This window comes from Diadema antillarum, unplaced genomic scaffold (assembly GCF_040938485.1).
Source record: "Diadema antillarum isolate AM-2024a unplaced genomic scaffold, OU_Dant_1.0 seq00000788_RagTag, whole genome shotgun sequence".
Classification (NCBI taxonomy): domain Eukaryota; kingdom Metazoa; phylum Echinodermata; class Echinoidea; order Diadematoida; family Diadematidae; genus Diadema; species Diadema antillarum.
In genome coordinates this window covers 168,878-189,133 of record NW_027271676.1, presented here as the reverse complement: position 1 = coordinate 189,133, position 20,256 = coordinate 168,878, and the positions used below count along the sequence as shown (strand labels likewise).

Genomic DNA, 20,256 nt, shown 5'->3' with positions numbered 1-20,256 from the left:
CATCGTCTACTTGCTCATTTGAATATTTATAAGGACTAGTCAAGACATGTTTTCCGAAAAAATGAAATTTAACACTGTCATATCTTCCTTATTTCTTTTCCGACTTTTGTCATTTCTGTATCATTCTGTAGGGAATATTTTTCTCTTTCTTTTGAACTTTACTCGGTTTTTTTTTTTTTTTTTGGGGGGGGGGGGTGGATCTCCTCTTTAAAACCCCCTTGAGGTTTTCAATTTTCTTTTCCTTCCAACAGACCCTGCTCCATCCCATTTGTCGTTAGAGGGCGTACGGTCTGGAAGCCAGACATGTCTGAATAGGCCTTATATACTTATTATCACAAAAGACATACTACAATCATGTTCTATAGCTATATAGGCCTACATTACTTATGTCGATCATGCCACATATCCTATGGCATGCGTCACGTGACATATTAAAATGATCGATAACAAACCCTATGTCACTTCCTAATTATTTTTACACACGTTGCACATGGACATGACATGACCTTATAATAGCAAATGAAATAAAAACACATTTTACAAGTATTTATCTGCAACACTAAATAATGTTCATGATAGCCATACTATTAACAGTGTTATATTGGCAATGCGGTGTTCATCGCGGCTGTCACACCCATCTTGGTCGCTCATCCAACCAGAAAGTCACCTTGTCCTCTGCGTGAATCATCCACGAACTCGCTGAAGAGGAAACCGAACTTGAATACGATTACGGAGTCCAGTCAATTACAATCAAACTACAAAGGCGACACAAACTCATGACGATATAAAACCCATTTTAATAGTTCTTTTGATATCACCTATCTAACAGGAAGGTGCCTATTCCTGAACACCTCTCTGCGATCCACGCTCGCCAATCTCCGGAGCCAGGAGGAAAAGAAGAAGAAGATAATATCATTATTGCTTGTATGTTTTCTTTCTTTCGTTGCCTTCTTACCACTTTGTCTTTGATATTTTGCTGTCTATGTTACTGAAAGTTAGAGATTCTGTTGCACAGTATATGAATATAAATAGATTTAAAGCGCGAGAGAATAACTGTACCCTGATTTCAAGTCCCACAGGAGCAGATTTACATTATTTTGTAGGCTACCTCCTGTATATATACTGCATACTGAGTTAGTGATATCACTAGTACCTCCTTGGTGATACTTTTTGAGTCAAAAACGACCAGTCCTCACTGGTTAGGTTCATGTCTGTCTGAGCAATAGCTCCTTGGTCTGAGAAAACATGTGGAGTGTCAGTGAAAAATGAACAGGGGGAGGGAGCCGGGTGGGCTAGGCTTGCCTGGGAATAAAAATGTCAAACTCATCACGAATCGTGAATAACACGGGGATTTGGAGTGTGTGTGTGTGTGTGTGAGTGTGTGTAGCTGCTGGAAGTCCATCGTGGGTCGATGGTACGATTTTCATTTGACATGTCATGAAAGAAAGGGGGAACTCTCGCACGATCACATGCCGCCTCTCTATTGGTATAGCGCCCCATGACCTGAAATGAATATTTAGCAGGTGTTTCATTGCCGAGCTAGGTTCATTGTCAATTGTCGATTTAGAATGTTAAATTATTTTGGTATTTATTTATTCAATGACAGTTAAGATACAAAAAAATATAGTTATGTCATATAATAGAATATTTTAACAGATTTTGACATTTTAAAATAAATATGTTTTGAAAAACAAAACAAAAATAACTTATTACCTAAATTAGCAACGAATTTAAATGCCGTCCTGTGTTTACGATACCCACGCCAGTCGTTCATGCATACTGTGATGATACTCGTGCCATCGACCCATTTGTACGGCGGCCAAGTACATCACACCTACGTATACACATACTCGGCCCGGCATATTCAGATCGTGTGATCATACCAATCGGCGTTTGTGATTTTTATTGGAGTGAGCTGAAATCTAAAGGTGAGTCAACTCATTGCTGTTGGTGCGTGGATGTGATGAGTGTTAAACTCACAAAGTTGTGCTGTTACAGCTCCAGTTTACACATTGAAGCCTATGCAGGATGTTCAATTCACAAATCTAGACTCGACTCTACTCATCTGTACTCACTACCCTGAAATATTTTTGCCTCCTGAAACCGCCTAGCTCCCCTCTCGCAGCTCTCCTTGCAGTAAAACACGCCACGCCGTGCCGCGCGCCCGCCCGGAGTCCTCGCCCTGATTATCCTCTGACCCGATCATGCGCTTGTGTTGATGACAACGTGCATCCTTTATTACTACCTGTTCTGAAGGCAGAAATGTATGCAGATAGGGGCCTACTGTATGCTGAGCTCCAGATTCAACAATATAGATCTAACGTTAGACCTAGAAACATTTTCCTGGGTTTGTTTCTATGGATAGCCTAGGTGCAGGGATACAATTACTGAGTAACTGCGATCAGCAGCCCCAAACGCGTACGTAGCGCTACGCGTTTGGGGCTGCTGGTCGCAGTTAGGATACAATATGGTAAACTGCATGCAGTGCAAACTGGTATAATTTATCTAACCCTTTCCCAATACAGTATAGTAGAAGTTGTCCTACAGTAATTTTAACCGTCAGTATAAAAAATGAAACCGACAATGAAATGAAACCGACAATACTGGTGATATACAGTTGAAGAAATCCTCTCGTATCCGGAGATCTCCCGTCGAAAACGGGAGAGTTGGAGTCTCTGTGATATACAGTTGAACGGGACCGGGGCTCATATCCGGATAAGGGATTTGGCCGGATACGGGAGACTCAATGCTTTAATACATGTACATATATACATACCCATGTACTGAGTGATGTAGCCCTTTGTAGTACCACATGTAGTAATGTGTATACTGCAATCTTTTCATTGTTACACTCAGTAACAGACCCCAAAATAGAGGTTCGTGTTTGCAAGAATGAAATCATTTTCTTTTATAAATTCTTGGGATGATTTACCTAAATAATTATTAAGAAATGTATCAAGTATGTTATAAATTCATGTGTGTTTGTGTAGGAGTTCTCAAGGAGTTGGGAATCCCCCTTTCCTACCGTAATTATTCAAAAAAAAGAGAAAAATCACGGCGAGATTGCATCCGTATAATAGAGAGATCCGGATAAAGGGAGGCCGGATAAGGGAGGTTCAACTGTACTGAATTATATTCCACTTACTAAGAATCTTGCTGTAGCAGGATTGGTCAAGAGCTGATCATGTGATTTAGCGTAGTTTTGCCCATCACATCACCTGAGAAGAAAAGGCCATTACACTCTATGATGATAGTCATTTTGTTTCGCTGATCTCTTAGTCTTAGTCCACACAGTCCTCACGCGTGATATAACTTACAATTTTGAGTACACGCGAAATAAAAGTGCGTTGCACTGTGGTCTATCATTTGACCTCGGTCAAGTGATAGACCATAGTGCAACGCACTTTTATTTTGGTGCCACGCGTGGGGCGCGGAGCAAATTCATTGTTTTGTCATCTACGCGCATATGTCTAAAGTAAACTACGGTACGTAGCCTAAGCCCTGAGGATACCATAAGACAGCTAAAACAGTTTCAAATGTGGAATAAAATGGGAATATCTAGGACCCTAGATGTGGAATATAAAGCAAATAATCACCTTTTAGTCTCGGGCAATAATGAGACAAACTATCACTTCCTCGGCGATTTGAATGTGTACGCTATCTTTCCTCAGCTGCGCTTCGGAAGGATAGCTACATCCAGATCGCCTCGGAAGTGATAGTTTGTCCCATCACCTTCACCAACGTTGGTTATTTGCTTACTATACAGCACCGGTTTCTGCTTCTAATTCTGACCTTCCTTTTCTAGATATCTACTATACTAGACATCTACCAGAAATGTCAGACTATAGATTATAGAGTCTAATCAGTAGCTTAGTGTAGCATGAATGTCATTAGATCTTACATCGGGTATTGTACATTCTAGTTTTGCTGGATTGGAAACATGAAAATAAAAACATTTGACATGCATACTTAACTTTCAATTCATTCATTCAGCACTGCTGAAGGTGGAAAAATTTACGTCAGAATGTGTTATTGCTTGGTGAATGAATAATTGATGAAGTTTGTGAAACCGTTTTCTTAAATAAAACATATTTGATCCAGTGTACAAATGAACATTATTAATGTATGCCACTGTGCAATCGATGGTCTTTTCTTTTGAAGACTTACAGTTTGTAATATGAAACTTCTACCCAAGCCAAGTTTATTCGGCTCGTCTATAGAGTTTTCTGTTTTTATATTCATTAGATGCCATGTTTTAAGTGATACATTGTAGTTCACCACTGGGACAATGGAAGTTGCATGCATGTGACACACCCGCCCCCCCCCCCCCCCCCCTAATTAATAACAAGTGTCTTACCAGCACTGCAGCAGGTCCTGACTCCCATTCCATATTGAATCTTCATCTGGAATATTATACATGTACCTTCTACAGTATCTTAGACAAATATGTACATGTATATTTTGACAATGCCCACCAGATCATCAATCAGCATGCCAGGTTTCCAGAGGATGACTGCTCCAGCAGGCAAGTGGCCAGAAGATGTGGGGATCGTGGCCATCGAGGTCTACTTTCCCTCGCAGTACGTGGACCAGACGGAGCTGGAGAAGTTTGACGGTGCGTCCGCCGGCAAGTACACCATTGGGCTGGGCCAGAAGAAGATGGGATTCTGCTCAGACCGCGAGGACATCAACTCCCTGTGCTTGACCGTCGTCCAGAATCTGATGGAGCGTAACCAGCTTCCCTTCGATGCCATTGGAAGGCTCGAGGTACAGCATAGAAAGGAATCTAGAATCTGAAACAAATCTGGCACATCATGAAACACATTCCTCACTTTAAAATGCATACTTACTGTGTAAAGTTAGAGTTCCTCTCACTCATAAATGTTAAAGAGCCCAATTGAATTGATCTCTATTTGCTATATAAACTGGGGTTCATTCGAAAACCATTTGAAGCAAAGGCCTGCTGGAATAGAATTGCCCCTCTTGGATCAGCCGATAGGTGCACAGAAGCGTATCCTCGTCAGTAACATTGAACTCGTGACTTCTGATGTCAAAGCATAGATTATCACAAGCAAAATTTTCAATGAAATTGGCATGAGTTCACAATTAAAGTGAAATTAGATCAATATACTGCAGGGTATCTCTACACGCGTACATTCACAGTTTTCATGTTTCCCCTTATTATGATACAGCTGCTACAGTATTAAATGTATGTCCAAGACTGACTTTATCTTATTGAAGTAGCAGAAAACATAGGTAGGTCTGCAGAGAAATGAGAATGCTAGTTATAATTCCAGAATTAAAGTGAAAAAGCCAATCTCAGTAAATTCTCATCTTTGTCTCACTATGTATGACAGTCACTTTATGGGTTCATTGTTGGATGTTTGTCCCCCTGCATTCTCTAATTATGAAAGTACAATTACCCCCCCCCCCCCCCCCCCCCAGCTAAACCCTGGTCTGTGATAGGGTTGGAGTACAGATTAGGGTAAGGGTTAGGGTTAGGGTCAGAGGAAGGGTCTGGTGTAATTCTCCAGGGGGTCCGGTAATTGTCCTAATACCTTCTCCAATATGAACTTATCATTTCACAGGTTGGAACAGAAACGATCATCGACAAGTCAAAGAGTGTAAAGACTGTGCTTATGCAGCTCTTTGAGGATTCCGGAAACACAGACCTTGAAGGGATCGACACCACCAACGCCTGCTACGGGGGCACTGCTGCCCTCTTCAACGCCCTGTCATGGGTGGAATCCAGTGCTTGGGATGGTGAGTTCAAAGATGACTGCAGTGTACAGGCATCGAGTTCGGGTGTATTTATATTGGATGAATTATACAGAAACTAGATTGAGATATTTGCTGTAAGTTTGATTTTGGATTAATGTGGTGAGGGAAAATTTAACCAAAAGAAAGAAAAAAAAAGGAGTAAAAAATCATACAAGAGAAAAACTTGCTGTAGACCACATGTGCTAAGTACTACTGTATGACTCATAGGAATGCCATAGGTATGCAGGACCAATGAGATTATTCTTCATTGCAGGGGAGTGTACTGCATTATGAGTTCTGGGGATAAAAGTATTGGCCCAAAAGCAATTTTTTTTTTTTCAATCCTTCATGGATAAAATGTTGCCGGGACTCATGTAGTAAGAAGACAAGGTCAAGTTTTGTAATTTTTAGCTGATCGTTTCAATCGCTGACTTTACGAACTTCATAAAATGAAGATACACGTAATCTTTCTGACCCAACATATCTTGTCTTAAAGGGAACACAAACCCAAAGAGCAATGTGGATTGAGTAAAAGCAGTAACATAAGTAGAACACATCAGTGAAAGTTTGAGGAAAATCGGACAATCGATGCAAAAGTTATGAATTTTTAAAGTTTTGGTGTTGGAACCGCTGGATGAGGAGACTAATAGAGGTTATGACGTATGAGAGGACGACAATATAAAGAAAATATAAAAGGAATTCCACAAAATTTCACTTTTCCATCAAAATGAAAAAGTTCTTGACTAACAGCTTTCAGAAAACAGGGGGAATAAGTGCTACCCCTAACATATTTATGTCAGTATCAAGTTGATGGAATGTGTAATTTTCATGAAAAATGAATTTTCATTGAATTCCCCTTTTATTTTCTTTATATTGTAGTCCACTCATGCGTCATAACCTCTAGTAGTCTCCTTACCCAGCAGTTGCAACACCAAAACTTTAAAAATTCATAACTTTTGCATCGATTGCCCGATTTTCCTCAAATTTTCACTGATGTGTTCTACTAATATTACTGCTTTCACTCAATCCACATTGCTCTTTGGGTTTACTTTCCCTTTAAGTCTGTCTTGATTCTCTTTAGCATTCATTACACGTATCTCTGGCGCATTGTAACCATTGTTCTTTTTCGCAACAAAATTGTTGATGTGGGTTTTCCAGCTATTTCATGATACAGCACTTAAATTCTTTGACATACAGTACATGTATGTATCTGCTACACCCTCAGAAGGTGAAACACCATCTCGGTCCGTCTAAGTTCTCCGACCCATTTTCCCGTCCTTCATTGTCACTGAAAAACAGTGCTCAGCTTTCAGGAATTAATGTCCTACTCGATTGAAATGTGACAAATACAAGTACCCGTAGCCTGTCAATTTGTACAAAAGATTAAGCTTCCGTTTAGGTTATCAGTGAACAGATCATCAGTACTAGTAATCACAACCTGATGGAAGGCAACGTCATCCCACAGCTTGTGGGCAAGGGGGGGGGGGGGGGGAGAGAGTTAGTGTCAAGGTATAGGCTGATATGTAAAGCTGTGATAAGGAATCCATTGTAATCCATGTGGGTATTAATACTATTCAAGTGGTTTTGATAACAAAGGCCAAGGTCTTACCTGTGTTTGCTGTATAGGGTTAATTGAACACCATGTCATTGACCTGGCAGTCATTTTGTGTTACAATTTGTGTGCGCTGGTGTGACATTGATTCTTCTTTTTGACTTTTTTTCTACCTGCAAGTGCACTTGAGACTTAGTAGAGTGTGTTGTATCATTATCACCATTTCTTGTACCTTGTTGTAGGTCACCAATTGTCCATACTTGTATATCTAGACTGTATTCAGGATCATATGCATCATAAAACCAACAAAAATTCACACAACCCAATCGCAGGGTGGTCCACAACTTGAAATTTTAGCTTGTTGCAAGCTCAGAATCTGAGAATATTGCAGAAATTGAATATGCGCAGAGCGCACGCGATGAGTACGTAGTACGCAATATTTTGCTGCTTATCTCTCTTTGTGCTGCTTACTTTCAATGTTCTCTCTCATGTTTGCACACAAATATCTAAAGTACCTGGTAGTTAGATGTTTCTTATGTTATGCACATGTTTTGCACATTTTTTATTACTTTTACTTTGAGCTTGTTGCAAATTCTTGAGGATGTTGCATAGCATGTTGCTGGCTTTTTAGCATGTTGCACAAGAATTTTAGCATGTTGCAGCGACATGCTAAAACCCCTCGTGGACCACCCTGCGATCCTATAAGAGGACTCAGAATAAGTAAAATTTGCCGACCGAATAAATGTTTATTTGTTTTGGGGTATTTTCTGGGAGGAGCAGTTCTGTATGTTCTAAAGTTTGGGACCGTGAAATGAATGGGAAATTGTCTTAATGCTGTTTTTCCCAAACATTCACAGTATTTTGTTTTTTCCTCAAGAAGTGTGATTAGGTATGTCAGAGGTCCCTTTTCATTTCTGATAAGCCCTTTTCATGTTCTTCACTTACAAAGTAAACCTGCTCTAATAACTTTTGAAAAGATGATCTGCATTGAAAGGGAGTAGAATGTATGCGGTTAGTATGCAACATTTCAGCGCAATCTGATCATCCCTTTGTAGTGGCTTTTATGAAGTTTTGTCCTGTTTTTTTTTGTCCTATTTATTGCACAAAGCACCGCTGAATGAGATTAAGCACTTGAAAAGACTCTAAGATTCAGAGCCCCTGTTCTCAGTAAACACTTTTCCAGAGGATGTACTTTCTTCTCCACTATTCAAGTGGGTTAGGAATGTCCATACATTATTTCAAAGCTTCAAATCTGCTCTTTCAGATTCTACCCTTTACGGTACTAAAACTCCATGTCTGGTGATTTTTGTTGATGGCTTTGTGATGCAGGGTCACAATTGTTCAGCCAGTAATCTCCATCATGATATCTAGAGCGTAAAGAATAGATTTTTAAAAGCTTGTGATACTGAAATTTTCATTACCATTTTCTCTGTATTACTGCAGTTACTATTGATATTAAGAGCATTTGTTTAGCAAGGCCACACATGCACATACTGTTACATACAATATATCTTTTGGCCACATGTCTTTTCCTATTGGTTAGACTGCTCTTAAACACTCCTTGCTTTCTCTTCTCCTCCCTATGGCTCTTTAAAAACACCTTTCCTTGATTCCTCCTCATTTCATCTTTTACGAATTGAAGGGCATCAGCCAAGGACAGAAGTAACCAACATGTCAGGATGGCCACTTTAGCCGTCTGTGCTTTGAGTACAATTATTGTCTTACACAGCCAAAATATTACTTGTCATTTGTGCAGACTCACTGCATAACATCACAATTTTGATTCCAGTACCCAAACATTGACACTTTTCTGTTTGTGTGAGACACAGTCCACAGAAACATTTTGCACAGTCTATAGCTGACCATTGAAGGGGAAAATCCAGCCCAAATATAAGTTAGTCTTATAAAAAAAGAGTAAAATCTTACGTGGTCAATGATAAAAATTTGACTGAAATCAGATGAAAAATAAAGAAATTATGACATTTTGAAGTTTTTGATAATTTTTGCATTTAACAGTTCTTGTACAGTGGATATGAATATGCAAATGAGTGAGCTGACCATGTCATAACCTCACAATTTTCCATAGATCATGTACAAGAAATGACAAAAAATCAATATTTCTGTCAGTGAAGTCTGGAACATGATGTTCTTCCTGGTTGAATAACTTCAGAATAGTGATCAGTGTTTAAAGAAACATCAGGATTTGAGCCTCGGTCATAATTGCGTTTGAGTGAAAAAATTGGAAATTTCACAGGTTTATGTGCAAACTATATGGTAAGTTGTGAGGGGATGTCATGCTCATTTTACCATTTGAATATAAAATATGTATTGACCATTCAAGAACTGTTCCCTGGAAAATTAGCGAAACTTCAAAATATCATAACTTCCTTATTTTTCACCCGATTTCAATCAAAATTGTACAGTTGAACTCATAATATTTTAATCTTTCTTATCAGACTAACTCATATTTAGACTGGATTTCCCCTTTAACACTTGTCCATCTCTCACAAACCCAACTTCCCAAATTCACAAGAAAGTTCACACATGATCGGTTTACAGGTCACCCTTGAGTAGTCGTCCTTCATTTGGAACAATGGGTAAACTGGGCAGACTGGGAAAGTGTTTTTTAAGCCCTCATTTTCTGCACACATGATGCATGCATGTGACATTTGTTTATTGCTCGAAGTGTCTCGCCCCTTTAGTTTTGTACCTGAAACCAAAAAAAAGTTTGTTGGGGAAAGGGAAGTCTTTCTCCTTAATAGGACTTCAGTGAGAAAACATTTCCTTGTGGGGATTTCTCTTAGACTAAGAGGCTTCTGCAAATCAAAGGCCGGGGGGGGGGGGGGGTCGTGTACCATGGACCGAGATTGTGCCTTCATACAGTACAAGTCAGCAACCATGGCAATTTTCTTGAAGACCTATTATTTAACAAAAAATGTCAAATTCATGTCTCCGTGAATCACCTTTGTCAGATATTACACAGCTGGAAAAAAAGGATTATTTATTGTTCTTCCTGCAGGACGCTATGCGCTGGTCATAGCTGGAGACATTGCAGTCTATGCCACTGGCAGTGCCCGGCCTACTGGGGGCGCTGGAGCTGTCGCCATGCTCGTTGGGCCCCATGCCCCACTGGTCATCGAGAGAGGTGAGAGATGGGACTTCTACTTGCTCTTTAGATCAGCCATAATACTTTTAAACTTTACACAAGTGACTGGTGTTGTGTGGCTCGTGGGAAGGATGAGGGTAAGGATGATGATTGCGTGTATACCATCAGAACCTATTGTCTCTCATACACTGATGTTCACTAAAACAAAAATAATAGCAAAATGTCATCATAGATTGGACAAGTATCATAAGTAAAGTTTAAAGAATTATTCATCTTTGAATGCACATCTTTGAAGGCACTGTTAGAGTGCATGCTTGTATCGAAAGCTGTCAGTGTGTACCCGGTAGTCATCTTGAAAACTTTAGACACCTCTATTCATGCAAACTTCATATGATTTTGTTTTTCGTATGCTTGCCCTTCAAAGGTCTTCGTAGCAGCCACATGCAGCACGTGTACGACTTCTACAAGCCGGACATGTCATCAGAGTACCCCCGTGTGGATGGCAAGCTGTCCATCCAGTGCTACCTGGGGGCGCTAGACAAGTGCTACCAGCGCTACCTCGCTAAGGCCGAGGCAGCCCTGCAAAATGGTGAGACACTCTTTGAAGGTATTCTTGAGTGCACACTGTATGCCACATGTGGAGATGTGCCCAGATAATGCTTGTTTTTAACTTCACAGGAGTATTCTGATTGAACTACCGAGTAGTGGTTCATGGGAAAGTGGAGATGGCATCTTCATCAGATAACCACCATTATGGTGGTGTGTGTGTGTGTTGGTGGGGGGGGGGGGTGGTATCGGTGCCCTGAAATGACAGGAATCTGGCCATTCCAGCATTTCCTTTTTCCGCTCAATGTCCCGAATTCACAAAAGGAGTTTGAATCAAATCCATGGTTTAAATTTAGTCCATTGTTTCAGTGATGAGGAAATGTTAACTTAACCCTAATCCCACCAGGTTTTTTGAGGGACTTGAAACCACCGGGGGGCCTTTTTGGCCCCCCCCCCCCCCCCCCCCCCCCCCACCTTCAGATCTCGGTTGTGGATCGCGCGATCCTCGCGAAAATTTGCACTAAGATAGAGGCCAATGTAATCTACAAGACTGTTGTATAGTTAGATTTTTCAAATTTTGATTCATGTATTTTATATTAATTAATTTAGCTAATTTATTCAAACATCATTTTTGTGCCTAGAAATCAAAAAATAAAGCTCCAAGACTTCTAAGTTTTGGTGAACATATTCTTTTCAATATCCTCAACAGTAATATTGAAGCAAAAATTCGCTTCATAATTATTTCTCATGCATTTTATTATTTATTGAATTTCTTATGTATTTCTTTGTTGTATACTTTTTGTGTTTGTTTGTTTTTTTCTTCAAAATTTGTCGCAGAAACTTTTTAAAGCATAATCAGGCTAAAATCGTTATCAGCCATTGAAAGTAAAAATATTTATTTTTATATGAATTAATTGCAAAAACACAATTTACTTTGGATTAGTACACAAAATCATGATATTGAGCAATTTCGGGGGTGACAAATTTTTTCAAAGGGGCGTGGCTTCAAGGCGGTATGCCCGGGAGTGTAGCTTTTCCAAGAGAGGTAGATAAAACCAAGTCAGGTGACATCAGTTGAATGAAATATTGTTAATGTTCTTTCTATGGATACACCCAATTTCTGCCAACTAAATCTACCTGAGCATAACAATAAAACATCTGTATGTCTAAACCCTTTGTGTCCCTAGACACTCTGCTTATTAACTTGCCGAGCTTTACATTCAGCATTCAGTAAATCTATCCAAACTACACCTACTGTAGTTGTAAAGTTAGCAAGCCCACTGAGGTGTAGCAATGTGCCTCAGTCCAACAGGAAGGCCATGGTGACACAATAGAGATTAGGGGGATTAGGTAATCTTTGTTAATTGACTGTCAGTTTCCAGACATCTGTACCATTTGGTGCAGACAGCTCTCCAGCACATGTGTCTATCAGTGAAGAGAGCACAGTAAGAGCTAATGAAACAGGATTGCAATCATATTGTAATATGCCCCTTGTGTTTGTATCTCAGATCTCATGAATTTTCAGAAGAGCAAAAAAAAAAAAAAAAAAAAAAAAACATAAAAAAACTCTTTATTTATTTTCGCAGTACTTTCACAAAACAACATCAATGTTGACGTCCAATAATGCAGAAACATGGCTTTGGATTACATACCAATTGTATCAAGTTTCAAAACACAAATCAGTATTTTTTGTATTCAGAATTGAGTTAGGAGGTTTTTGAATATATGCCAATTGAGATACAAGGTCTGGCCACCCCCTGGAATAGAAACTTTTGTGCAATGTAAACATCATCTTTTATGTGAGCTCTACAAACATATAAGTTGGAGACAATACTATGTGCAATAATATTTACTTTTCTGTTTGTCTTGTTTTTTTTAATAGATTATAAAAAAACTTTGGATTTTATTTACCTCTTCATCTTCTTCACCAAGCCATGTATGCAAACTAATACAAAAGACAATAGAAACTCCAACAGATCATTTTGTTTATTTTTCAGTTCCAGATAAACACATTTGTTACATATGCAGACATTCAATATGAGTTTGTTTTGTCTCTTTCCCTATCTAAAAGAAAGAGAGAAAAACAAAATGAAACAAACCAATGGCTAGAGGATAGAGTTCTTTTTGGCCAATCACTGATAATAACCTGATGCAATTGGGAAACACTGGTGAGTTTTTAAACTATGTTGTAACAATGTCAAGATTACTCCTCTGAAATGTATCTGCATGAAAATATCCACAAAAACTTGTCTTCTTTTTAATCATACCCAAAAGAAAAACAGCATCTCTTCTTTTGTATGCTAGATGTTACAGTCACACAATACCCAAGAAAACCTGTTATAAAGCTGATCTTTTTTTTTCTTGTGACATTTAAATTCCTTGGACTCTAAAGCTCCCCTGAAATTATCTCTAAATGCCAACATTCAACACCAACAACTACATTTTATGTTTTAGTTTGTTTTGCTCAATTTGAAGAACAACACCTCTTCACTTGCACATGCTAGACAATGATATTGAGCTTTATGTGACCAATCACCTAGAAAGCCAGAGTCTTTGAAAGGCTGATAAACTTTGAAGTTTTTGTGTACTCTTTAGGGGGGGGGGGGGGGGTGGGGGCAGCATGGATAAGTACTTTGAAATTTTAAGATCGTCTGAAATTCTATTCCGTGTTGACAACTGCTGATATCTTTCCTGCCTTTTGGGATGTCATCAACATTCAGATCAGCTAACATAAGCGTTACAATGCCTAATGGTTATATGCCTTATCACAACTCGGTGCTTCTGTGTACAATAACAAGAGCAGATTTTTGGCAATACCTGTCTACACATTCGTCTTGTCCCAGACTCAATCCTCAAGCATTTTTAGCAGACAAAAGTAATGACCATAATTCTGTGGGGTTCCTTAGTGAAACCTGGATCTGAGTTTGTGAGCTTGTCAGGTACTTGTATCTTCCCTGTCAGGGAACAGTACTACGTAGCTTTATTCAAGGGATTTCATTAGATGTTGCATACTATAAATATACTACCTGTATACAATAATGTACAACGTAGGTGTTGCATTGATCCCATGACCAACTACATGGACTTGTTGAGGTTAGATGTATCATGTATGTATGCCTGAGTTTCTGTGGATTGACTAAAAGCTCTTTTTTTTTTTGGGGGGGGGATGTCATTTCCTGTCTAAAACAGTACACAATCAAGGAAGATTAGTGTGCAATGTCATACTGTTTTCTTCTTCTTCTTCTTCTTCTTCTTCTTTTTGCATATCTACATTTATGAGTTTATGGTAATGCAAGTGCAGTACACTCTCAGCCTTGCATAAGTCAACCTCGCACAGTCAAAAAAAAAAGTGGCTAAGTCACAAAAAGATTCTGCGTGAGATTGATGTGAACATGTGTCAATTGATTCTATCATGTAAGCTCAAAAAAAAAAGAAGATGAATCAAAGGATTTTAATTACGTCCCTTTGGATTCGCCATTTCACGACTGACTGTACTTACAAGTGCAGTATGGTTGTACTAGTAGAAATGCCATTTGACTCTTTCCTCCCCTTTGCCCCTCCCATTACCTCCTCTCCCTTTGCCCCCCCCCCCCCCCCCCCCCCCCCCCCCCCCCCCCCCCCCCCCCATCATACAGCCGGAGAGGCTTGTCAGTTAACCGTGGACGCCTTTGACGGGTTCTGTTTCCACTCGCCCTACTGCAAGCTTGTCCAGAAATCGCTGGCCAGGCTCGTCCTCAACGACTTCCTGAGAGACCCCTCAGCCGACACCACAGAGGGCAGCAGATACGCCGGCACCGAGCAGTTCAGGTCAGCTGTGCATGCTTTCTACCAAGATGCTAATGCTTTGTTTGTTCTTGAATCAATGTCATCAGTAGTCATCCTTCTTCAATTTTGCCCAAAGACAAATTATAATTTTCTCCTCTTATTGAGTGTTCAGCAGAGTTCTGCTTGCATTCTATGCATCCACTGTCATGTGATACTGGTAAACAGGAATTTGAGTGTAGTTAAGTTACAGTTTCAGTTTGAATGTGATGTGACTACATTGAATTGCATTTTGATTCGTGTCGATAGTAGGGTGTTGGTATCAACCTGTCCAGTGAGTGTAAGAATGAATTATATTATGTTCCTTGATTGTTCGTGCAACATTGTCACATTGGAAACATCTTTTTTTTCAGTTGTTGTTTTTGTAGTTTTGGGGAGACTCATCTTTCATGTCATGAATTGCTCAAATATAATGCAGTGAATTTATGCTAGTCACATGCAAAGACTGATTCCTGTCGATGATTATTTAGAATAGAAGTGTGCAGGCTTAAAAGCTGGTTTGCCTAATGAGAAATCAATCTTTCATGGTTGGCAAATAGTCATGACTACCTCTCCAAGTGTGCCAACCTGTAAGCAGGGCTTGTTTTTATGCAATCATTTGTAGCTGTTCTCACTGTGATTTTTTTTTTCTGTGTGTGTGTGTGTATGTTTGTGCATGTTTACTTATGATAAAGAACAATATACTGCATATATTTTGCAAAATTTTTATTTTCAGAGATTTCATGAGTCTGGTGCTATTCACGAATTAAACAACACATGATTTTATAATATTAACTCTCATCCCGACATGACTGCTACGTGCACTCGTACATGTACCATTACCAAGTACACAGTACATGAACAAGGGGCGTGATGATATTATACTCCACGGTCAAGAATTTAACTTCATGCTAAATTGTCGGGAAGTCCCAATTCCTGAAAAATTTGCTAAATATATGACTTTTACAGTATCAGCTGTGATGTCATAACCAAGGTGGTACCACACATAACAGTGTACATCTTGGCACTCCGTAAACCAGTGTGGATAAGGATTGATTATGTTTCTTTTTTCTTTTTTTACGTGGCAGGAACGTCAAATTAGAGGACACCTTCTTCGATAAGGCGGTGGAGAAGGCGTTCATGGCTGCCAGCAAAGAAGTGTTCAGCGAGAAGACACAGCCCAGCCTCCTGCTCGCCAGCATGGTCGGAAACATGTACACCCCATCTCTCTACGGCTGTCTGGTCTCTTACCTCGCAAGGTACATTTGCATGCGTGCAGCCTTCAGTTGGGTTTCTCTTTTTTTGTGTGTGGACATGTCCAGACACATCTGCACCCCTCAGATTGCATTGGAACAGTACGATTTACTAAAAAGATTCAAATCTTTTTCTACAAAGGTTGTTCCTGACAACCAAAAGCTTGCCTGAGGCTTGCTCTACATGTACATACAACTGTAGCAGCAATTTTTGAACTTTATGAAGCCAACACAGGTCATGTTGAAAAGATATGAAAATCACTAGAAAAGCGTGATGGTCATTATGAAATATATCTCCTCATGTTAAGTACACCAATTTTGATTCAGTCAATCATCATTGTTTTAAGGGTCTTATTTCATCTCTAACATTGATATTCGTTCGTATGGTTGACAAGCCAGCAAATAAATCTAATGTCCATTTCTATTCTGGTTCGGAAAGCCATCATTTATATGATTCATCATCAATTGATCCTGTTCATTTTTGTTTCTTCCTTTGCCATTGCTGTGAATAGTGTTCCCTTGGATCAGCTGGCTAACAAGCGCATAGCCCTGTTTTCGTATGGTTCCGGTCTTGCCTCGTCCATGTACTCGATACGCGTGTCCAGCGACAACAGCGCCGGCTTGCCACTTGCAAAGCTCAGGGCGAGTGTCGACGACCTGGAGGCGAGGCTAGAGAGCCGGCGATGCGTCGAACCGGGAGCCTTCGCCGACACGATGAAACTCCGGGAGGACACTCACCATCTGGGTGAGTTTGTCCACATTGTGGAGTGATGTATACTTTAGCTGCTGATCTGTGCACGTGCTCATGTGCTTCTTTTTTGTGTGTGTAATCACAGGTATGTCAAGTCTACTCCTAAGGCACGGTCAGACTGGCAAAAGATCAAGAGAAGTTAAGATCACGATCTCTAAGATCTCAAAGTTTTTCCAGTATGACGGCAAACTTCCCGCAAACCTTCCAGTGAGCGAAACTTCCCACTCCAACTAGGGATGTTTCCTGCATGCCACCCTACCAATCTTCTCAATCTTTTGCCAGTGTGACCAAACGACAAAAGATCGCAAAACTTCGCGATCTAAAATTTTCGATCTTTTGCCAGTCTGACCGCACCTTTAGTCATCCCTTACTGCAGTAACTTTGTATGGAATGGCTGCATTCGTGCACCAGAGTTGGGTTTGTCTAATAAACACACAATGTATTCTAAGTTTTTTAAATATTTTTATTTACTTTCAATAGATTTTTTTTTCATTACATATACAGTCAACTTTGCTAAAGTCAAATCCAAAGGGGCCTGAAGAATATCCTTTGCCTTACACAGTAGGATTAATACATGTTAATATCCAACCTGGGTAGCATTTTCTGTCGACTAAACCAATCTTTGGATTTGTGCAAGGTCGATTTAGGCAAGGTTGATTTAGGCAAGGTTGACTGTATTTGAGAACAGTGTAAATTTTCTTCACTCTCACTTTAATTTGTTAAATCCTCAATATGCAATTATTCATTAATTTAGTTTACTTGTTCATTTCTTCTCTTCATTATCAATCAGATAGCATTAAAATAGATCATTAAGCCATGGCTAGAATTAAAGACAAACGATAGGGTCAATTTTGGTATTTTCTATTGCTTCAGCAGCCAATGCATACATGTACAGGTGTCTGTGTATAAATCTGTGATAGTGACACTGCCTTGTATATGTATAGACCATACACCTCGTATCACTGCCTGGTTTGAGGTAAAAATCATTGCGTGTCTTTCCGTGCTGAACTTGGTCCTTTGCAGCCAAGTATACCCCACAGGGGAGCATAACGGACCTGTTCCCTGGGACGTGGTACCTGACCTACGTTGACGAGATGCACCGGCGACAGTACAACCGCAGCCCAGTCAGCCAGCAGATCTCCGCCGATCAAAGTTCACAGATCATCGAGGTAACGACTTCCCTCGCTTCCCTTAAACCCGTTATTTCTTTTGTTTTCGTTGTCTTTCCTGGTTTCTGTGAGTCAACTGTATTCACAGGAAATTGTATCCTAACAATTCATGTTCCCCCTTGGGCTTCTCTGCCACTGCTAAAGGGACTTTTTTGTTTTGCAGAGAGAGTGAAGGTACAGAGATTATCCATTTATGCTGTTTTTATCCACAAGCAAAATTGTCTATCGTATTCATGGAGAGTAACAGAAAAAAAAAAAAAGGAAAAATCTCTGTGTTTCTAGGATTTTTTATGACAGTTTTTATGCATTCAAAACACGCAAAGGGTTAAGCATGTGATGTCGTGCTCAGTGGCGGCATAAATGCAGAGACTCCAACTCTCCCGTTTTCGACGGGAGATCTCCCGCTGAAAACCCATTTTTGCAAAATCTCCCGTTCTCCCGCTTGAGATTTAATTTCTCCCGCCCTGGTTCTGTGTCTCCCGTTGGAAAGGATTTCTTACTTATTGCTATCGTATGTTGAAAAAATAAGCCTTAGATAGCACCAGAGAGCATCTAGAACCCTAGGAACTCCGCGCTTCGCACACATCAACTTGGAGTCTCCCGTTTGCTAGGGGTTTCAGGCGGGAGAATCTCCAGATCAGAAGGTGCTGGGGGTTGGAGTCTCTGTAAATGAAATCCACACACAGACAAACTTGTGCAGTATCGCTTCATTTTCACTGTCTGTTTGTCTGTTTGTTTGTTTGTTTGTCCCCTCCAGGATACAGTGAAAGAAACCAAGACGGAGGAAGACATGGAGACAGGCAATGCAGAGGCAGTGTCGGCCCAATAGAACCAAACTCCTGGAGAGTGAGTCTAGGGGGTCATGTATAATTATGCCAGGTCACAGAGCTAATTATTATTATTCCAATGTTAGACACTGCAAAGTATAATCATGCGCACTCTTGTGCAATGTCATATACGTCAGAATTGCTACTCCTCTTGTCGGTTGGACGTAACGTATGAATTATGAAAATTGTGATGACAAACTATACTCATTGACTGTGGTGTCAGTTTGGGATTTATGTTTTTGTAGTGTTTATGAACTATTATGAGATAGTGGCTGTATGTCAGTGGTGCCATGTAGATGTGGGTCACATGGAGGCAATTTGTATGAAGTACTGATGTTAGTCTTGTGTACCAGAGCCAGTAAAGCTGTTGCAAGCACCGATTTGAAGATTTCCATGTCTGCGCAGTGTCGTGACCACATTTTCTTCTCTGCGATGCGGGTCAGATTTTGGTCCAGCTCGGACGGACCAGACATTCCTTGTGACGTGTCAGATAAAGTTCAGTAGATTTCAGACTGGAAGTAATCCCAGATCCGTGCTTAATTGACATTATTGATGAAGGACGTTATTGCCAAGCTGACTTCAAAAGAAAATATTGATGTTAGAGGCCAATCAGGATTAGCAACATGCTCTCATTTTGCATATGATGTGTGTGCTTTTCAGACTGATTTTTTTTTTTTTTTACATATATATTCTTTCATTTTATGCATTAGTAAATAGATGCCAGATGAACGCAGTCCACTAAAGGCATAAAATGTTTTTAACAATTCTTTTTTTTTTCTTCTGTAGAAAACACCAATTGCCATGCATTTTTTTATTGGTGTCTTGTTCAGACCTCTGTAACCTCAAATTAATGAATCCGGACTTCTAGAAGGAGTCAGTACTGGATTCTAAGAGTTAGCCCCTAGCAAGCTTCTGTTAATGTATTTAAGATGGTTACACTAGAGCCGTTTGTGTCATCATTTTTTTATTGATATCTTTGATAGATGAGAAGCTGTACAATCGAGTAACCTGTGTACAACGATCCATAATAGCATTGTATATTACCAATTTTCCTCAAACCCTACACTCATAAAAATATGTGTTGCCAAGTTTACAGTATATATGGATGCTTCTGTTTGAAATCTGTCTCAAAGAGAATTTTTTATTGTTATGCTGCATTTCACTGCCCTTTGCATCATTAATCAGCAGGGAAGAAGCAGGTACATTTACTCTACAGTGTAGGTGACCAAGATGCATACGAAATTTATCATCAGGACAGTTATCAAAAGTGGACCAAGTCATTTTTAGGTTGCGTAGTGTGTGCTTCTTTCTTTTATTTCTTAATATTTTATGCATTCAATCTTGGAAGGAAAATCTGAACTCTGATTGCGGTCGACGATTTCCACAACTTGTCATGATGTGTGTCTTGTGGCTATTTCCAAGAGAAAAATAAGTTATTTGAAACATGGAATACGGTATCAAGTGTCTGACCGTAATGAAGTGGTTTAATGC

At 39.8% G+C, this 20,256-nt stretch overlaps 1 protein-coding gene across 1 annotated transcript; it reads left to right on the top strand.

The window, feature by feature from the left end:
- Positions 1-1,818: 1,818 nt before the first annotated feature.
- Positions 1,819-19,373, top strand: LOC139739204 (hydroxymethylglutaryl-CoA synthase 1-like). Its single transcript, XM_071649817.1, has 10 exons — positions 1,819-1,928; positions 4,479-4,767; positions 5,589-5,763; positions 10,332-10,457; positions 10,843-11,007; positions 14,600-14,771; positions 15,854-16,024; positions 16,531-16,763; positions 17,793-17,938; positions 18,696-19,373. The coding sequence occupies exons 2-10, from the start codon at positions 4,492-4,494 to the stop codon at positions 18,765-18,767; spliced, it is 1,536 nt and encodes a 511-aa protein (XP_071505918.1). The 5' UTR covers positions 1,819-1,928; positions 4,479-4,491; the 3' UTR covers positions 18,768-19,373.
- Positions 19,374-20,256: the final 883 nt, after the last annotated feature.

What these genes read in the sequence shown, in the direction of transcription:
- LOC139739204 (XM_071649817.1), top strand. Translation starts at nt 4,492, where the DNA reads ATGCCAGGTTTCCAGAGGATGACTGCTCCAGCAGGCAAGTGGCCAGAA. An exon ending in GGAATCCAGTGCTTGGGATG is followed by an intron (nt 5,764 to 10,331) that starts GTGAGTTCAAAG and finishes TTCTTCCTGCAG; the next exon opens with GACGCTATGCGCTGGTCATA. An exon ending in GGAGGACACTCACCATCTGG is followed by an intron (nt 16,764 to 17,792) that starts GTGAGTTTGTCC and finishes GGTCCTTTGCAG; the next exon opens with CCAAGTATACCCCACAGGGG.